We start from the raw sequence: 17,528 nt of genomic DNA on the forward strand, positions 1-17,528 counted from the left end.
ATAGTCACATGGCCATTTGATGCTTGAAGGGTTTGGTGATCACCGGGTCCAATGAAGAGCCTCGGGATGAGTCAGTGTGGTTTTACCCAGGCGTGGAGGAGTACACTTCTTGATGGTGATCGCGTTTCCTTATTAAATAGGAGTGCAACTGATGGGATCTCCTCACATTTGCTTTCTTTCATGGTAGATGCCCAAATTCATGCAGTACTCTCAGCAGCAAGGAGTGGGACCATTCCCGGATGGAACAGACACCAAGCCTGGCTTTACCACTGAACACAATACAGGACTAATAAAGCAGGTCAGTTATTAGGAATATGCTTCCCAAATGTAGAAACCAACATAAGATCCCAATTTTAAAAACAGATATAATAGCATAATATATTATTTTGTTTCACCAGGCTGAAATGCAGTGGCATGATCCCAGCTCACTGCAACCTCTGCTTCCGGAATTCAAGTGATCCTCCCACTTCAGTCTCTAGAATAGCTGAGAGTGAAGACACCCGCCATCACACCTGGCTAATTTTTTGTAGTTTTGGTAGAGACAAGGTTTTACCATGTTGGCCAGGCTGGTCTTGGACTCCTGAGCTCAAGCAATCTACCCACCACAGCCTCCTAAAATACTGGGATTAGAGAAGTGAGCCCCCATGCCCAGCAGCATAATACATTCTCGTTCTTTGTATACTATTTGCACTACGTTATAGATACACACTTATTCCATAACTCTATGTTCACCAGATCACCCCAACTCCCTCTCTTGCGGGTTGTACAGTGAAAATACATCCCCAGTTTCGAAAGAAATGTGTATAACAGATTTTTCAGGCATAAGCTTGCTTTTAGAATACAGTTTACTATGATTTTTATAACTCATCTTAATTGACGTTTAATACCAAGAGAGAAGTCATATTTTCTCCAGTCATTTCATGGTATGATGTGCCACTAAATCCAAATTTTATATAATAGTAATCAGGAGGCTGGACACGGTGGCTCATGCCTGTAATCTCAGCACTTTGGGAGGCCAAGGTGGGTGGATCACTTGAAGTCAGGAGTTTGAGACCAGCTTGGCCAACATGGTGAAACCCCGTCTCTACTAAAAATGCAAAAATTAGCTGGGCATGGTGGTAGGCACCTGTAATCCCAGCTATCTGGGAGGCTGAGGTAGGAGAATCGCTTGAACCCAGGAGGCGGGGTTAGCGGAGACTGCACCATTGCACTCCAGCCTGAGCAGCAAGAGCAAAACTACATCCAAAAAATAAAAAAATCAGGAAAACTTCTAGTTGCTACAATATTATTAGTTTAATATGAATTTTCAAAAATGCTAGCCTTAACCAAGCTTCAGAGCTTTTCTTTCATAACTAACCTTCTTGAATGTGACAACAGGAAATTTTGATGAAATACATTCATAAATTATGATGACAAGTTGGTTTGTGGGGATTTTATGTATTACCAGATACCAACGCCAAAGGAGGAGCTATGTTGGGGGCCCTCAGAGCCACCCCAGGTGAGATGGTTCCCTAAGAGGACTCACAGGGCTCATCACACAGTCCTACTCAGGGCTCTGATTTATTACAGAAAAAGGATCCAGAGCAAACTCAGCAGAGGGAAAGGCACACGGAGCAAAGCCCAAGAGAAACCAGGCGCAGGCTTCCAAGGATCCTCTCCCCCTGGAGCCACACAGGACACACACTTAATTTCTCCCACAAGGAGCGGGGGTGCCACGTGTAAAATATTGTCTACCAGGAAGCTCATAACAGACCAGCACTAGGGCCTTTGGGAGTCTTTATTAGTCAGACTTCTTCAGATAAACAGAATTTATTGGCTATATATAGGTAGATAGATGAGAGGGGATTTATGATGGGGGTTCACTCCCTTGACTTGGAGGCTGAGGAGTTCCACATTAGGCCATCTGCAAGCTGCTGAGACTGGGGAGCCGGTAGTATGGCTCAGTCCAAGTCCAAAGGCCTGAGAAGCAGGGGAGCTGGTGGAGTGAGTCTGAGTCCAAGACCAAAAACCTGGGGGACTGCTGGTGCAAGTCCCTGAGTCCAAAAGCCAGAGAACCTGGAGATCTGATGTCCAAGGGCAGGAGAATACAGGACTTCCTACTCCAAAACAGAGAGAGAGTGAATTCGTCTTTTTTCTGCCTTTTTGTTCTAGCCAGGCCTTTAGCCGATTGAATGGTGCCCACCCACATGGGATGAGGGTAGATCTTCTTTCTTTAGTCCACTGATTCCAGTGCCAGTCTCTTCTGGAAACACCCTCACAGGCATACCCAGAAACAACACCTTACCAGCTATCTGAGTATCCTTTAATCCCATCAAGTTGACACCTGAAATTAACCAGCACAGGGCTGATCTCATAGGCACCCTCTGCCTAATACATACCAAAATTCCAATCTCGCAGAAACAAAGCAGGTGTTTGGCATAAACCATATTGTTTGTACAAACAGTTTAGACATAGTGAGCCATTTTTAACAGTTCTGGGAATGGTGGGAACCCTACTGAAATCCAAGTTCCCAGGTGCCAGACAGGGCCAATATTGTAAGCAGGTCCTTCAAAGGATCACAGTCAGGTGTGATATGTTAACTCGTTTCTACGCAGAAGTAAACCATCCATTCCATTGACAACTTTCAAAATGACATGAGTATCCGTTTTATCAAAGAAAGTCATATACTGGGCCGGGCGCGGTGGCTTACACCTGTAATCCCAGCACTTTGGGAGGCCGAGGCGGGCTGATCACCTAAGATCAGGATTTTCAGACCAGCCTGACCAACATGGCAAAACCATGTCTCTACTAAAAGCACAAAAATTAGTCAGGTATGGTGGCACACACCTGTAATCCCAGCTCCTTGGGAGGCTGAAGCAGGAGAATCGCTTGAACTCAGGAAGTGGAGGTTGCAGTGAGCTAAAATTGTCCCAATGCACCCAGCCTGGGCAACAGAGTGAGACTCTGTTTAAAAAATAATAATAAAGTTATATATTGATACAGAAGATACTCTTAAATCCTACTTTTCTAGAAATATTGGTTATTATAGAAGATGTAGGACTAAATTCATTTTAATGTTTTAATTCTGAAATTATTATTACTAATGTTTTTTGAATCCTATTAGCATATAGGCAAGTTTTAGAAAGCTAAAGTTACAAACCAGGGATGCAGATGAGTATTCTGTGAAATTTTTAATTTTTGCAGAACACCATGAGAAATTACACATTTTGTATTCTATATTTCTTGTAGGAAATACCCATCTCTCAGTGCCCCACATGAAAAAGGGAAGTTGTCATTTTTATGTAATCACTGTCAAGCATCTTGGTAAAACAGAGGGAAGCAGTCTGGGCCTGGTGGCTCACACCAATAATCCCAGCACTTTGGGAGGCCAAGGAGGGGAGGTACCTTGACCAGCCAGGGCAACATGGCAAAACCCTGTCTCTACAAAAAAATTAAAAAATTAAAAATAAATGTAGTCCCACATACTCGGGAAGCTGAAGGAGAAGGATCACTTGAGCCTAGGAGGTAAAGGGTTCAGTGAGCCATGATAGTGCCACTGCATTCCAGCCTGGGCAGCAGAGTCAGACCCGATCTCAAGAAAAAGAAAAATAAGAGAGAAGCAATCTATTTTGTACCCAGAGAATTTTACATGCAGGGAATTTGACGACGAATGAGCCTCCTTTGCCTAAGAGAGACTTCACTATTTGGAATTTTGAGAAGAAGAAAATACACAAACAAGCAAATGTCATCAGCAGAGGGTTGGGAAACCTGTGTTTATAATACCCAGCGATTAATTTAATATTGCCTTAAGTCATAGTTAAAAGGGACTTAGTTTAAAAGTCATTTTGATTGCTGGCTGACTCAGAGTCCTCAACATTTCACCTTTTGCTTTATGAAAAGAACTAGTAGATTAACTTAAAGTTTGACAAGAATTTCTCCTAACATGGTACCATCAGAGTACAGTCAGAAAGTGGAGTCAACTCAGATTTCTCACCATTGAGTCAAGTTGGGAGTAGAGGATTTTCATATGGAAGGATTGTAAGTAAATAATTTACAATTATTCACTTATAATTTACAGTTATTCAATAATTTTTATTGAATACAGAGAATTAAAACTGTGGGTTGTTTTGAATTCACAAAAGAAATGTTTTAAAGCTGTGGAGGAAAAGGCCAGATTATCCATTGCAAAGCGTTGGAATTCAAAATCATGTTAAGGCTACAGAGACAGGATCCTATCTCCACCTAGTGGCCCACACTGAAATCTAGACTTAGAGCAGGAAACAGGAATTCGTCAACAATTTGGGAATACTCCAGAATTCTTTACAAACAAGTTAGAGAAAAGGTTAGGCACACACACAAAAAAACACGAGTCAAAATAAATATGACCAAATGCATAGGTTTTGGCAGCCCTTAGGTCTCTGTGATTTCACTAAGCTTTTAGCAGCAGCTGTAAAAATCACTGCATTGCTAGATTGCAAAGAAACCTCCTACCTGTGACCTAATTACATTTTTAATGAGTTGAATGTAAAAAAAAAAAAAAAAAGAACTAACATCAACGAATACAAAATGTCAGTTAGACAGGAGGAATAAATTCAAGATATGTGTCGTACAACATGGTGACTGCAGTTGACGACAATATACTGTGTACTTGAACACTGCTAAGTGAGTAACTTTAAGTGTTCTCACAAAACGCAGAAAAAAATGTAAGGTTATGAGCTTGATTTAGCCATTAAACAATGTACATATAAATCAATACATCATATTGTATACCATAGATTCGATTTTTGTCCATTTAAAAAAATAATTAAATGAATATATATGTTTTTGTTGCAGAGATGTATGAGGGATTGATCAATAAAGACTCTCAAATATTTGTTAAAAGATACAAACTGAGGGAAAGCCTTCAACATCATATCCGGAAGAAAGAAGGGATACATAGTTAGAGGGTCCTAATATCCGTAAAGTGGGTGTGATCATCAGAGAGCCATACCTCGAGCAGTGCTGCCTCATACAACGCTCTGCTGTTGGGGAAATGTTCTCTATCCAGCTATCCAACCGAGCCGCCACCAGCCACAGGTGGCTCCTGAGCACTTAAAATGCTAGCAGCTGGTGCAACCAAGAGGCTGAAGTTTTCATTTCATTTTAAGTTAAAGCAGAACCACCTATAAGAGAAAGTGCTAGAGAATTGGAAAAATGAAAAAGAATTTGAGAAGCCAGAGGGAATGGAGCTAAAGTGTATGGTCGTGGCTCGTTAGATTTGGGGATATCAGAATCCCAACAGCACAATGGGCTCACTGGAAAATTAATGAGATTACAAAACAGGTTAAAGAAAGCACCAAATATAGTCCAATTTTAGCAGATTTGGAAGTTACAAATTTAGCAATAACTTTAGCAAACCCTCAACTTGTGCAATTTAACAGTGCTAGCAACTGAGCCAAAGGGGAATGCCAAGACAAAAAGCTTATAAACTTTAAGAACACATTTCTCTTAGTACATACAGAAACACAGCACTTCCACACCTTTGATTCATTCTCCAAGCTTAAAGAGCTTGCATTAAAACCAGATCCTCCCCTCATATGACAGGACAAACAGCCCCAGTGTTCTTCCCTCCAGATCTGTTCCATCCTGTGTCTGGAGACACTCTGCACTCAAGTTAAAACAGTTTAGACAAAAGACAAGGTTTAGGAATTCCAGAAACTTTGGGGTGTAAGATCAATGGCAACTTTTACTTAAGAAAACCCAATCTTATAAGAAGGGCTATTTTGAATATCGGGGTATGTGGAGGGGAAAGTATCAAGGTGGAAGGTTATGAAGCATTAATGGGAAATACAGAGAATCAAGAAAGATTCTACGGTGATTTCTCCTGCCCCGGCCATGTTATTTGAACTTACCATTGCAACTCTGGGAGCTGGAAAAGCTCTTAAGAACTTCCGGAATTCTGCTTTCCCAGAAAACAATGTAATAGGAAAGAGGGACAAATCCCTAGGAGATTATGTAAAATAACAATGATGATCACTTTGTTGGAGAAACCTGAGATAGTCTCACCAGTAGGACTCTTTAACAGCTCATTCTGGCCAGCCAAAAGGTAGATGGAGCTTGGAAATAAATTGTCAATTACACCAATATTAAGAAAAACAGGTAATTCTGAAGTGGTATTAAGTGGCAGTGACTATTCTAATCACTTTACATATTCAACTCAATTATGAAAAATAAAACGTGATTAACACTGTACAAGATATTATTTCCTTAGTAGATCTTGCTAAATCAACCCTTGATTAGCATTCATATATCAATCTGGCTGATGTATCCTTTTGAATCCCAATAAATAATATTCACCAACGTCTGCTTTCACTTGGCAGCCCCAACCTTTTCCTTTTCTAAATTGCCAGAGTAAATTCTCCCACCCCAAGGTACAATCCAATGAGCAATATTTAAACAGCCTAAATCCAATTCAAGAATTAACATTGTTTTATTACCCTAAGGATACACATTAACCAGGAGTGACTTGAAAAAAACTGTGTCCATGAGGAACCTTTTTGGGGTAATAGAAATATTCCTTATCTTGATTGTAGTGGTAGTGACACCATGAATATGTTTGTCAAAACTCATAAGCACAAAAGAAAAACAAATACAAAAAAAAAAACTCATAAGCAGCTGTACAGCTGCGCGGGATAAATTTCACCGTATTTAAATTACATCTCAGTAAACCTGATTTTTTTCTTTTTTTTTTTTTTCTTTCTTTAGATGGAGTCTCGCTCTGTCACCCAGGTTGTAGTGCAGCGGCGCGATCTTAGCTCTCTGCAACAGAGGTCAAGAGGTCAAGAGCAGCTCTGGCGAGTGGTGCTGTCCCTGTCCACACTCCAGGGACAAAGTCCATGAGCCCCTGAGGTCCCCAGAACTGCTCTCAATCAATTCCTTTTGGGGCTTAAGCTACTCTGAAACAGATTTTGCTATTTGTAACAAAAAAATAATAAAAGTAAGTAGAGAGTCTTAACAGTACTAAGATCAAAAGTGTAAAAGGGAGAGCAGGTCGGGCGTGGTGGCTCACGCCTGTAATCCCAGCACTTTGGGAGGCTGAGGTAGGCACATCACTAGGTCAGGAGTTTGAGACCAGCCTGACCAACATGGTGAAACCCCTATCTCTACTAAAAACACAAAAAAAACAATTAGCTGGGCGTGGTGGCACGCGCCTGTAGTCCCAGCTACTCGGGAGGCTGAGGCAGGAGAATTGCTTGAACCTGGGAGGCGGAGGTTGCCGTGAGCCGAAGTCACACCACTGCACTCCAGCCTGGCGCCTGGTGACGGAGTGAAACTCTGTCTCAAAAAACAAAAACAAAATTGGCCAGTTGTGGTGGAGGGCGCCTGTAATCCCAGCTACTCAGGAGACTGAGGCAGGAGAATCTCTTGAACCCAGGAGGCAGAGGTTGCGGTGAACGAAGATTGTGCCACTGCACTCCAGCATAGGCAACAGAATGAGAGTCTATCTCAAAAAAAAAAAGGCGGGGGGACAGCAGCATGCCCCAGACACCCACATCAGCAATAACAAAGACATGGAGACGGAGCCAAGATAGCTTGAAAGGTCTCTCCCTTTTCTTTCCATTGCAAAGGCCGTCACTAAAGGGGGAATTGTTCCCTTACAGAGCAAGTATTATCCCACTTTGCAGGTGAAGAAACTGATGCTGAGGTTAAATGTACAACTCAGAAGTAAAGCATCCCTGCCAAGATAAAGGAGGAAGTCCTGGTTGGAAATACAGAGAGGTCTGCTGCCAGCTAGAATCAGTGCCGTTTTTGGTCCTGAGTCTGCTCAACCCACCCAAAACTAGACCACCTGCCACACAAACCCTTTTGCCTGAGTCCCTCTCTCCCCAGAGCCTCAATCAAACAGGGTGCTATTTCTCCTCCTCTCTCTAAGCTTAATGTCTCTGAAACATGTTTGTTGGGTTTGGGGTTTGTTTGTTTCTATAGATTTGCAGTTCTAAAAATAAGGAAAACCTGCAGGTATTAATAAAATAACCACAACTGGAAAGGCATGGAATTATAAGAAATCTCGCCCTGCATTAGTAATACGGGTATGCCTTATTACATGAGGAGAGCAGACCCATTACGTTACCCAACAATGTAGCCCAACCCCCAGGGAGATGTGAACACAACAAGGGATATATCCCTATGACGCACATTCTTTGGCCTGAGGCTCTGCGGAGTCCATGCCTGTTATAGGTGAAGTAGCCAAGACCTGGAACATGACCTTTACATGAGCTGCCAACGTGGCCTTTATCTGCTGTACTTTGGAAAACCATCCATGTATTAGGAATCAAAAGTTCTTCAACCTAGAGCAAGGCATTTCTCAGGAAGAGAGCCAGATAATCCCAGCACTTTGGGAGGCCGAGGCGGGGCAATTGCGTGAGCCCAGGAGTTTGAGACCAGCCTGGGCAACATGAAACCCCACCTCTACTAAAAATTTTAAAAATTAGCTGGGCATAGTGGTGCTCACCTGTAGGCCCAGCTACTCAGGAGGCTGAGATGGAAGAATTGCCTGAGCATGAAAAGTTGAGGCTAGAGTGAGCCATGATCGCACCACTCCATGCTAGCCTAAGCGAGAGGAGTGAGGCCTTGTCTCAAAAAAATAAATAAATAAATAAATAAGAGAGAGAGGGGGACCAGAGCAAAGTAAACAAGATGGATTGACCTGCTCCTGCCGACTGAGGAAAGGCCAGGCAGAGTGATGTACTGGCTCTCATGGAAGCTGAGAGCTGTGTTCATTCTACCATCCTGGCCCTCTGGGGAGAGCCCTAAAGGAGATGCCCCTGTAGATATCCTCAGTCTTTATTCAAAGACTGGCAGGGCAGGTCTCCCCTACTGAGATGGCAGGCCACTGCCAGTGTCAGTTCCATGAAACTACCCAGAAGATGAGAGGAAAGATAACAGAAGGCCAATTGTCAGCACTCAAGGTGACTTCTGCTTCCTCTAGGTTTGAGTTGCAAAACATAACTATGGCCTACACATGTACACTCTCTGTGAACTGCACAGCTGGACAGAAGGAAGCTCCGATGTGGCCCTGATGCTCCCTGCTGCCCACATCAAACTTGCAGGAAAAGGTGTTAAACAACCACAAAACAAGGCGGCCACCAGTCACTACACAGACACTCATTTCTGAGGCAGCTGGAGCCTTGGTTGGTTGGTTGGTTTGAGATGGGGTCTCTCTCTGTCACCCAAGCTAGAGTACAGTGGCAGGAGCACAGGTCACTGTAACCTCAAACTCCTGGGCTTAAGTGATCCTCCTGTCTGAGCCTCCTGAGCAGCTGCAACTACCAGCATAAGCCACCATGCCCAGCTAATTTTTAAATTATGTTTTTGTAGAGAAAAAGGGCTGTGCGCGGTGGCGCATGTCTGTAATCTCAGCACTTTAGGAGGCTGAGTTGGGCAGATCAATTGAGCCCAGGAGTTCGAGACTAGCCTGGGAAACCGGGCAAAATTCCGTCTCTACAAAAAATACAAAAATTAATGGAATACGCCTGGAGACCCAGCTACTTGGGAGGCTGAGGTGGGAGGATCACTGGAACCCAGAGAGGTCGAGCCTGGGGAGAACCGTGTCCTTGCCACTCCACTCCAGCCTGGGTGAGACCCTATCTCAAAAAGAGAGAGAGAGTCTTGCTTTGTTGCCCTGGCTGAGAGCCTTGTTTTGACTCACTCCCTCCCCTATCTCATCTCCACCCCAACCTGCCCTGGTCCATTCAAAACTACAAACCTCTTAAGAATCATGTGTTTCATGTATTTGGGGGGATAAAAAGAAAAAAATAAAAATAAAAATAAACTACAAACCTCAGCATGCAAGACAGCCAAAGGAGGCAAGAACAGCTCTGTGTAGCCCGTGGCTGTGTGGTGCTCCCAGGTACGGTGATGTAAGTGGTCTGGAAGTTATTTTAATTTTATTTCACAAGTTATTTTTTGACCATAAGTCACAGATGCTAAAAATATCAGCCCAAAGCTGAAAAGCAGCTCCAAGGGTGTGACAGGCCAGAGGACCCACCCCACAGCCCTCCCTCTATGTGTGATCACCCTGTGCGCCCCATCCCAAACCCTCCTCTCCTCCACCACCAAGCCAGAGCACAATTCCATCATATCACTCGCCTTTTCAAACACCATCAATGACTCTCTCTGACTTTTTGGGTTCAAGTTCAACTCCTTCCACAGGCAGTCAATACTTTTCAGAACTTGGCCCCTCCAGTAAGAGTTTATGTTCTGCCCCAATCAAACCCCAAGTAGTTCTCTAAAGCCTCTGTCTTTCTCTTCCTCATCTCCTCCCACCCCTTCCAGAAGCCTCCATGGCCCACCAGCCAATGGAGACACTGCCAATACCCACAGGCCCGAAGGAGGCTGGGCATTTGCCTTGGTCACACCCAGCCCCACCCCAAAACCCCACCTCTACAGCCCTACCCTTAAACCTCTCCCATCTTTCCTTAGAGTCTGGCCCTGGCTTTCCGGAGGGGAGGAAGAAGTCAGCTGCCAGGAGAAGGCTGCGGGCCTGGCCTCCTCAGCAGCAACTTGGCACCAAATCCCTCATGAAACTGTTAGATGGCATTGGTCGGCAGCACTGTGTAAATAGGCTGTTGTGGATTGGCCTGGGGACTTAGCCGCTGTATATAAATGTTATTCAAGTGACTGTACAGCATTGTTTCCATGAAGAAAAGCCCTCGGAGCTCAGAGCATCTGACCAAACGTGACCTTTGGGAAAGTCCTCTTGGTGTTCTGGGGGCGACCTCTGTGGGTTTGGCTCCAGCTGCAGAGAGAGCGCCAGAGAAACCTCAGCTCCAGCCCGGCTTGGCTGGGAGTGGGTGCGGGCAAGGCGGATGGGGGGGCGGGCACCTGTTTAGGTCTGATCTTCTCTTGATCAGACCCCGAGATGGAGGGAAGGGGGTGTCTGAAGTCCCTGGGCCTTGGATATTGAGGTGGAGGGCACGGGTGATCCCAGAAGCCCTACCCACCACCGGAACCCAGACAGATGAGATCAGGGGCTTCCTCCTCCATTCAGCCTCCTGGGTCGGGGGGAGTGGGTGAGGGTTCAGCGAGTGACAGGGGAGAGGTAGCGTGCAGAGACGTCTAAGGGACCAGAATTATTCAGCTCACCCGGTGGGGTTCGCGCGCGGTCTCGGCGCGGGCACTAGGGGGCGGCAGAGGCGGAGGCGCCTGCGCCGAGAAGCGGCTTCCACCCTCAGCGGTTTTTCCGCGCACCCGACAGGGCCACGCTGGCCCTCTAGACGCCCACAGGGGGATTTCTGCGATCCAGAATGATTCGGGACCGGGACGGCCAAGCAGACGCTGTCGGGGACACGGTGGGAGGAAGTACGGGGAGGAGGGGCGAGGGCGCAGCCTACCCGGGCTCGGGCTCAGGGTGAGGGGACACCCCGCCAGGCCCGCCCTGGGGCTGCTGATGCGAAACCGGGACACAAACGCGCGCACCCGTGAGCATGGTGTCAGCGAGGAAGAGGCGTCCCAGTTGGGATGAGGCCCTGGAACACGTTTTAATGCAGCGCCCTGACTGGCAGGAGTCAGGCAACGTGGCCTGGGAATGTGAAGCCCCACGGACGCCAGCTGGGAGGTCCCTGCTGGGCCGCCAGTCTTGGAATTCCGATAGGCCATCTCAAGCACCTAACCCGGAGGGAGCAGAGCTTCTCAGTGCCCGGGAGAGGGAGGCTAGGGAACGGGGAGCGGGTGACAGGAGTTGGGGGACACAGGCAAGGACTGTCCGTCTCCACCCGACTCAAGAGTGTGCACGTGACTTCACGAGTGTGGAGGGCCTGGCCACGGCCCTGGTCTTCATGACAGCACAGCCCAAGCCTGAGGGAGAGGGATAAGGTGCCCAGAGGTACACGTGCAGTAAATGTCTTGGAAGTGGGCCTCAGCCTCCCATTTAGAGATTAGACTGGGCTATAGGCCAGAAGGATTAAGGCTCCTTCTGGGACTCAGGCCCACCCACACCCAGATGCAATCTCATAGGGTGTCAGAACCTGGGCCATAGGAACCCTAAACCCCTACCTGGTGTCCCTGGGGCATCGTTTGTAATTTTATACTAGTCACCCAGGCTTTGTAAACTCTGGGTCCTGACACCCCAGCTGGATAGGCCCTGTAGCGTATCTGGATTAAGCCATACAATTCTGGTAGCCATTTAGCTGGGAAGAGGGAGCATTGGATAGGTATTGGGGGAGACTGAAATAACACAAGCAGTGACACAGACATCCGGGAGGAGACAATCACATTATTTAACCATCAGTCAGCATGGACGCTGGGCACAGGGTCCTGGAGTCCCTTCCATATGCCAGACATTAACCTTTTAATTGCAGGATCAGGGAAGGTGAGGAGTGCCCAGGGGAGGGACGGGGTGGCAATGAACATATTGGGTTTCTCAGGGCCATGGCAATTTACCAGCAAATATGGAAGAATTTTAATATTCCATCACCTGCTGGATGCAGCCCTGCACACACCCCCACACTATTCCATTTCTTCCCTGGGGAAGCAGCCTGGTCCTCAAATAGCAGGAGTGTCTGCCAGATCCAGACCAAGTGGAAGAGACAGTGGGCCCGTGAGCCCAGGAGCCAATACCTGTGGGTTAGAGGGCCCCACCCTGGCAGAGTCAGAGCCCTGAGACCAGGGAGACCATCTATTCCAACTTTCACAGTGGGTGCGACAGCTGAGGTGGGAGGGAGGTGCGAGGGAAGTGGGGTTCAGCCCTGAAACCCCCACAAACACAGTCACTGAGGAAAGCCCTACTGAAAGGATGTGGGTGCCGGAGCCCACCCCCAGAGCCCTGTCTCCAACGTCTGCTGATTTTTGTTGACATTTCTCTTTCTTTGTTATTTTGTTTTCCCACTCTTTAAATAATTAATATAATTACTTTTAAATACAAAATGCACCATGTCCTTTCTCTTCTCTTCCATTTGTTTGGGGTGATTGGGAGGTGAGTTTTAAATAAGGACCTCCACTCTCTAATGGGTCACAGGCTCCAGGTGGGAGGGCCAAGAGCCCCAGATGCCACTCCTCCCATGGGGTATCTGGGCAACCACTTCACCCCTCCCCTGGCTTGCCTGCCCCTGATTGAGGGCTCTCAGCGCCCTGGCCCAATGCTCCCTAGATGGTGAGGAGCCCTCTTGGGAGGTGGCACAGAGCTGATGTTGTGGGATTCCAGGTGGGCCTGGTTCCGATGGACAGGATCAGACAGAGGTCCTAACCCATGAAGCAGACAGGCCCCAGCAGCACCCCTCCCCGCCTCGGGGGGGCTCCCAGGTCTGAGAAGGAGGCATCTAGCACTGGCAGCTGCTCCAGCACAGGCGTTCGCACCTCCAGCACCGTCCGACCTTGCTGTGTCTTCAGTGAGAGATGGGAGAGAAAGGGGTGAGCCGGGTGGAGGCACCCCCCCATTCCCCAACCTCAGGCCCAACCTCACCTTCCCTCTGAGCACCTTGACCCCATCGGGGTGACTCAGGATGTACAGACTGGGAGTGTCCGTGTGCCCATGAGTGTGTGTTTGCTCCCCACTCCCGACCATGTGCCTCTGCTGGGCAGCCATGTGCCGGTCTGTGTACACATTTCCATTACCCTGTGTGAGGCTGGTGCATGCACCCAAGTGAACCTCACCTGGGTGGCTCACAGATGTCTGGCTTCCATCCTTTCCACCCTCCTTACTGGCTTTTGAGCTCCTTCAGGCATCCCTGACAATCCATCAGGAAGGACTCCTCCCTGCTCTCCCTGGTGCCCTGCCCAAGGGGTCTTCCCACCTCCTTCCTCCAGCCTGAATCTGAGATCAGCCCCGGACCCAGCTCTTCCTATTCCCACCTGGCAGCCATCTCTGAATTCTTTGACATAGGGGCTGGTCTCCGGGCTCAGCTCATCCTCATTGGCCCCACGGAGTCTCAGGGGACCATCGCGGGCTGCTCCAGAGCAGGGGTAGGAGACGTCCTGGTGGGCTGAGACGCTGAGCAGCCGCAGGAAGGTGAGCTGGACCACACCCACTGGAGAGCCCTCTGAGTCCACGTAAGAGAACTGGAAGGAGAGAGACGGCTGGGGTCAGGAGGAGACAGACGGGCCTGAGGAGCATCTAATAGCCCCAGGACAGCTGAACCAGAGTCATGAGCAGGGAATGGCTGGGAGGCAAGGGCTGGGGGAGAAATGAGTGGGAGCCAGGAGCCTGAGGTACACAAAAGGCAAAGTAAGCATTAGAGGACCGATGAGAAGGAAAGGAAGGAGCTAAGGAGTGGAGAAGGGGAGGCAGGCTCCAGGGGAACAATAGCCAGGGGACTGTCACCAAAACCCAGAAACCACTAGGCCCTGAGGGGGTGCACCATGGGACAGGGGAGGGACAGCCAGGGGCCAGCTCTGACCTGTGTGACGTCATCCCTGGGTGTCACACAGGTCTCCCCACCTGCTGTGAAGTTGCAGAAAACCCGGAAGGCATCCCGAGCACAGCCCTGGTTGGGGTCGACCCAGTACTCCCCTGTTGGGTGGGGAAGAGGGGAGGTCAGGGCCACCCAGGCCCAGGCTCCAGGATGCTCTTTGCCCCCACATTCCTCTTCCCTCCCAGCCCTCCCCACCATGCTCTCAGTTTCCCGGTCCTCCTCCCTCCCAGAGCCCTAAAATATAGCCCATGCTACTGCTGCAGCCACCTTCCTCATGTGACACCTCTGCCCCCAACAGTAACCCCAGGCCCCCTGACTGGAGGAGGTCCAAGTATGGACAGCCTCATCCTGGGACAACATGTGGCTGCAGGCGCTCGCATAGATTCATCTGTGCAGGTGCACACAGGTGTGTACACATGTGTATGTTTATCTGCTCCTGCAGACACTGGGCTGATAACCAACTGGTACACACTGACCCAGATCAGTTGCTAAAATACCGGGATACTTCTGACCTGGTTGGTAAACAGCTGCAGTTCCCAGCCCCTCAGCCCTCACCCTAAATCCAACACCTTCTCCAAGTCTCCCCCAACATCCATCCTGCTTGTTCAGTGCCCACGCTGTTGGGGAGACGTTTGTGCACCCTGAGGCCGGCACTGACCATCGGGCAGCTCCGGGTGGCACAGCTTCAGGTCCTGGCAGGTGCGAGCAGGGCTATCCTGGGTCCCCGTCGGCCGCCTCATCTGCTCGATCTCCTCCCGCAAGGAGTCGAGTGAGCCAAAGATCTCCTCCAGCCCCCCAGGACTGCCAGGGGCTCCCCCGGTCTGCATGGCCTCATCTTCCTGCATCAGGCGGCTTCCATCCACCGAGCGCCGAGTCTTCTTGGGCATCTGGATGGGCAGTGGCTGGATCACCTCTCCTGGGGGACCCTGGGTGCAGGGACAGATGGAGAAGGCAAGAGACGAGGTTGGTGTGAGGGTGAAGCCGGGCAGCAACAAAGCAGTGGGGGACGGCCTTGGGAGCAGCCGTGACTCCTCACTCACCGGGTGTCCTGGAGGGCCCTGCACACCTTTCTCTCCCTTGGGTCCAGCTGGGCCCTGACAGGGAATAAATGAGGTCATGGAGGGGTCAAGAGGTCAAGCATGGATCTAGGTCACAGAAGGATCAAATCAGCCTCCTGGCTGGGAATAAGGGGCTCCTTGGGGGGAGTCTGTTTGCCCTGGAGAGACAGCATCAAGTCCAGAGGGGATGGGGCAAAGGTCAGAGCTGACGGGGGTCACTTACTGTGGCTCCTTTAGCTCCTTTGGGGCCAGCAGGTCCCTGTGAAATGAGGAACAAGAAAGAGACGGTCACTGCAGGGGAAGAACAGGACTCAGGAGTGGGGAGGCAAGGTCCCAAGTCCACAGGAGCCTCAGGTTACTACAGGAGGGGCAGGCCTGCTGGAGTACCAGGACATTCAGACCTTGGAAGTATGGGGAGGTTTGGGGGTGACAGAACGAATAGGGGACCCTGAGGACTATGCTTGGGTCCTTAGGCTGGTGGTTCCGTGGAAGTCATTGGGAGGCCATAGGCCGGCAGCAGTGGAGGGACAAGGTGGTACTCACGGGGAGGCCGGGGGGCCCTCCAGGACCAATGGGACCAGATGCTCCTGGGATACCCTAGGAAGGGGAGGGGCTGGTTCAACTGTGTCCTCCTCCCACGCCCTCCCGAGCATCTGCTCCCTCACCCACAGCCAAGTCCCAACTCCAACTCCACCCTCCCCTCCTCAACATGAACCCCACTCTTAACCCCCACACCTTCAGGGACCATGCCCTCTACTCACTGTCTCGCCCTTCTGTCCAGGGGATCCCTGAGGGCCAGGAAGTCCCCGATCTCCCTTCTCTCCCTGCTCACCGGAGGGCCCAATCAGTCCAATGAGACCTGGGTGGCCCTAGAGAAGGGAGCAGGGAGTCAAGAGAATGCACAGAGGAGTCATGTGGGGAGAAGGGCCAAGAGGACACAGAGAGGGACCTGGGCACAGGGCCCGTGAGTGGCCCCCACTGAGCAGGACCCCAAGACTGGCTGCTGGAGGCCTGAAGCAGAGCAGTAGGCACCCGGGCCCCACAGGTTTCAAGGATGATGGTGATGGGAGAGACACCTGGCCACGTGTCTGTCTGTCACTCACCTTCTCTCCTTTGGCTCCAGCATCGCCCCGGAGACCAGGCAGCCCTGGGGGTCCCTGTGGAGAGATGGGAAGTCACTCGTTCAAGGTGGGACTAAGTTCTTCCCAGCAGCCTCCACTTCCTTCAGGGCTTCAGCTCTGCCCAGGCACCGCCCTCACCCCCTACCCAGCCCAATCCCAGTCACTCACCATAGGACCTGGGGGCCCAGCCTGGCCTGTAGCTCCAGGTCGGCCTTGCTGACCCTAAAGATTTGAGGGGACCACAGGGGTCAGGAGGAGCATCCCCACACTGCACCCCTCCCATGGCCCCTCATTCCCAGCCCAGCCCTTCCCTGCTGTGACTCACCACTGAGCCTGGGAGGCCTCTCAGACCATCAGGACCAGGTTTCCCTGCTGGGCCTGCAGGACCCACTGGGCCTGTCTTCCCTGGGGCACCTACAGCACCGGGATCCCCCTGAAACACAAAAGGTATGTGTCCTGAAGGGCAGAGGAATGGGGTACAGGCAGAGGGCAGAGGGTCCAAAGTGGAAGGGGTGAGGTGGGGAGGAAGGGCCAAACTCTAGGAGCCCTAGGGCAGGAATAAGTATAAGGGACACCTGTCCCCAAAAGGGCTCAACACGGGAGAGGTGGACATGGGGTAGGCATCAGGAGACAGAGGCATCTGAGGGGTGGGAGATGGAGGGGGTGCTCCAGCACCAGGGCGGCCTCTCCCTCACCTTGGCTCCCTTCCCTCCTTGTCGCCCCTCGGGACCAGGCGAGCCAGCAGGACCCTGCAGATGGAGTGGAAAGGAAGAGCACATGAGGCTGTGGGCAGCCAGGCTCAACTCTTCCACCTTCCTGTCCTAGACACACACACGCACACACATGTGCATACATAGGCACACACAGAGGGCTGATTCACAGACGTGCAGAACAGATCCAGCTGTGACAGTTGTGAAAATACTGGGTAGTCTGTACCTGTGGTGAAGAGCCACTTGCCCACACCCTACCTTGTGGCCCATCTC

General features: G+C 49.9%; 1 protein-coding gene across 2 annotated transcripts in view; it reads right to left on the reverse strand.

Annotated features, from left to right (window-relative positions):
• Nucleotides 1-12,212: 12,212 nt before the first annotated feature.
• COL11A2 (collagen type XI alpha 2 chain) overlaps nt 12,213-17,528 on the reverse strand; it is a 29,493-nt gene continuing 24,177 nt past the window's right edge. For both annotated transcript variants that reach the window (XM_035297598.3, XM_035297599.3), the window contains 12 exons: nt 17,241-17,294; nt 16,871-16,978; nt 16,714-16,767; nt 16,528-16,581; nt 16,186-16,293; nt 15,968-16,021; nt 15,648-15,683; nt 15,407-15,460; nt 15,025-15,292; nt 14,352-14,464; nt 13,807-14,013; nt 12,213-13,338 (listed from right to left, as the gene is read on the reverse strand). In XM_035297598.3, coding sequence (XP_035153489.3) covers nt 13,198-13,338; nt 13,807-14,013; nt 14,352-14,464; nt 15,025-15,292; nt 15,407-15,460; nt 15,648-15,683; nt 15,968-16,021; nt 16,186-16,293; nt 16,528-16,581; nt 16,714-16,767; nt 16,871-16,978; nt 17,241-17,294 — 1,251 coding nt within the window. In that variant the 3' untranslated portion in view covers nt 12,213-13,197. The remainder of the gene's footprint in view (nt 13,339-13,806; nt 14,014-14,351; nt 14,465-15,024; nt 15,293-15,406; nt 15,461-15,647; nt 15,684-15,967; nt 16,022-16,185; nt 16,294-16,527; nt 16,582-16,713; nt 16,768-16,870; nt 16,979-17,240; nt 17,295-17,528) is intronic.

The sequence above is a fragment of the Callithrix jacchus genome, chromosome 4 (assembly GCF_049354715.1).
Source record: "Callithrix jacchus isolate 240 chromosome 4, calJac240_pri, whole genome shotgun sequence".
Classification (NCBI taxonomy): domain Eukaryota; kingdom Metazoa; phylum Chordata; class Mammalia; order Primates; family Cebidae; genus Callithrix; species Callithrix jacchus.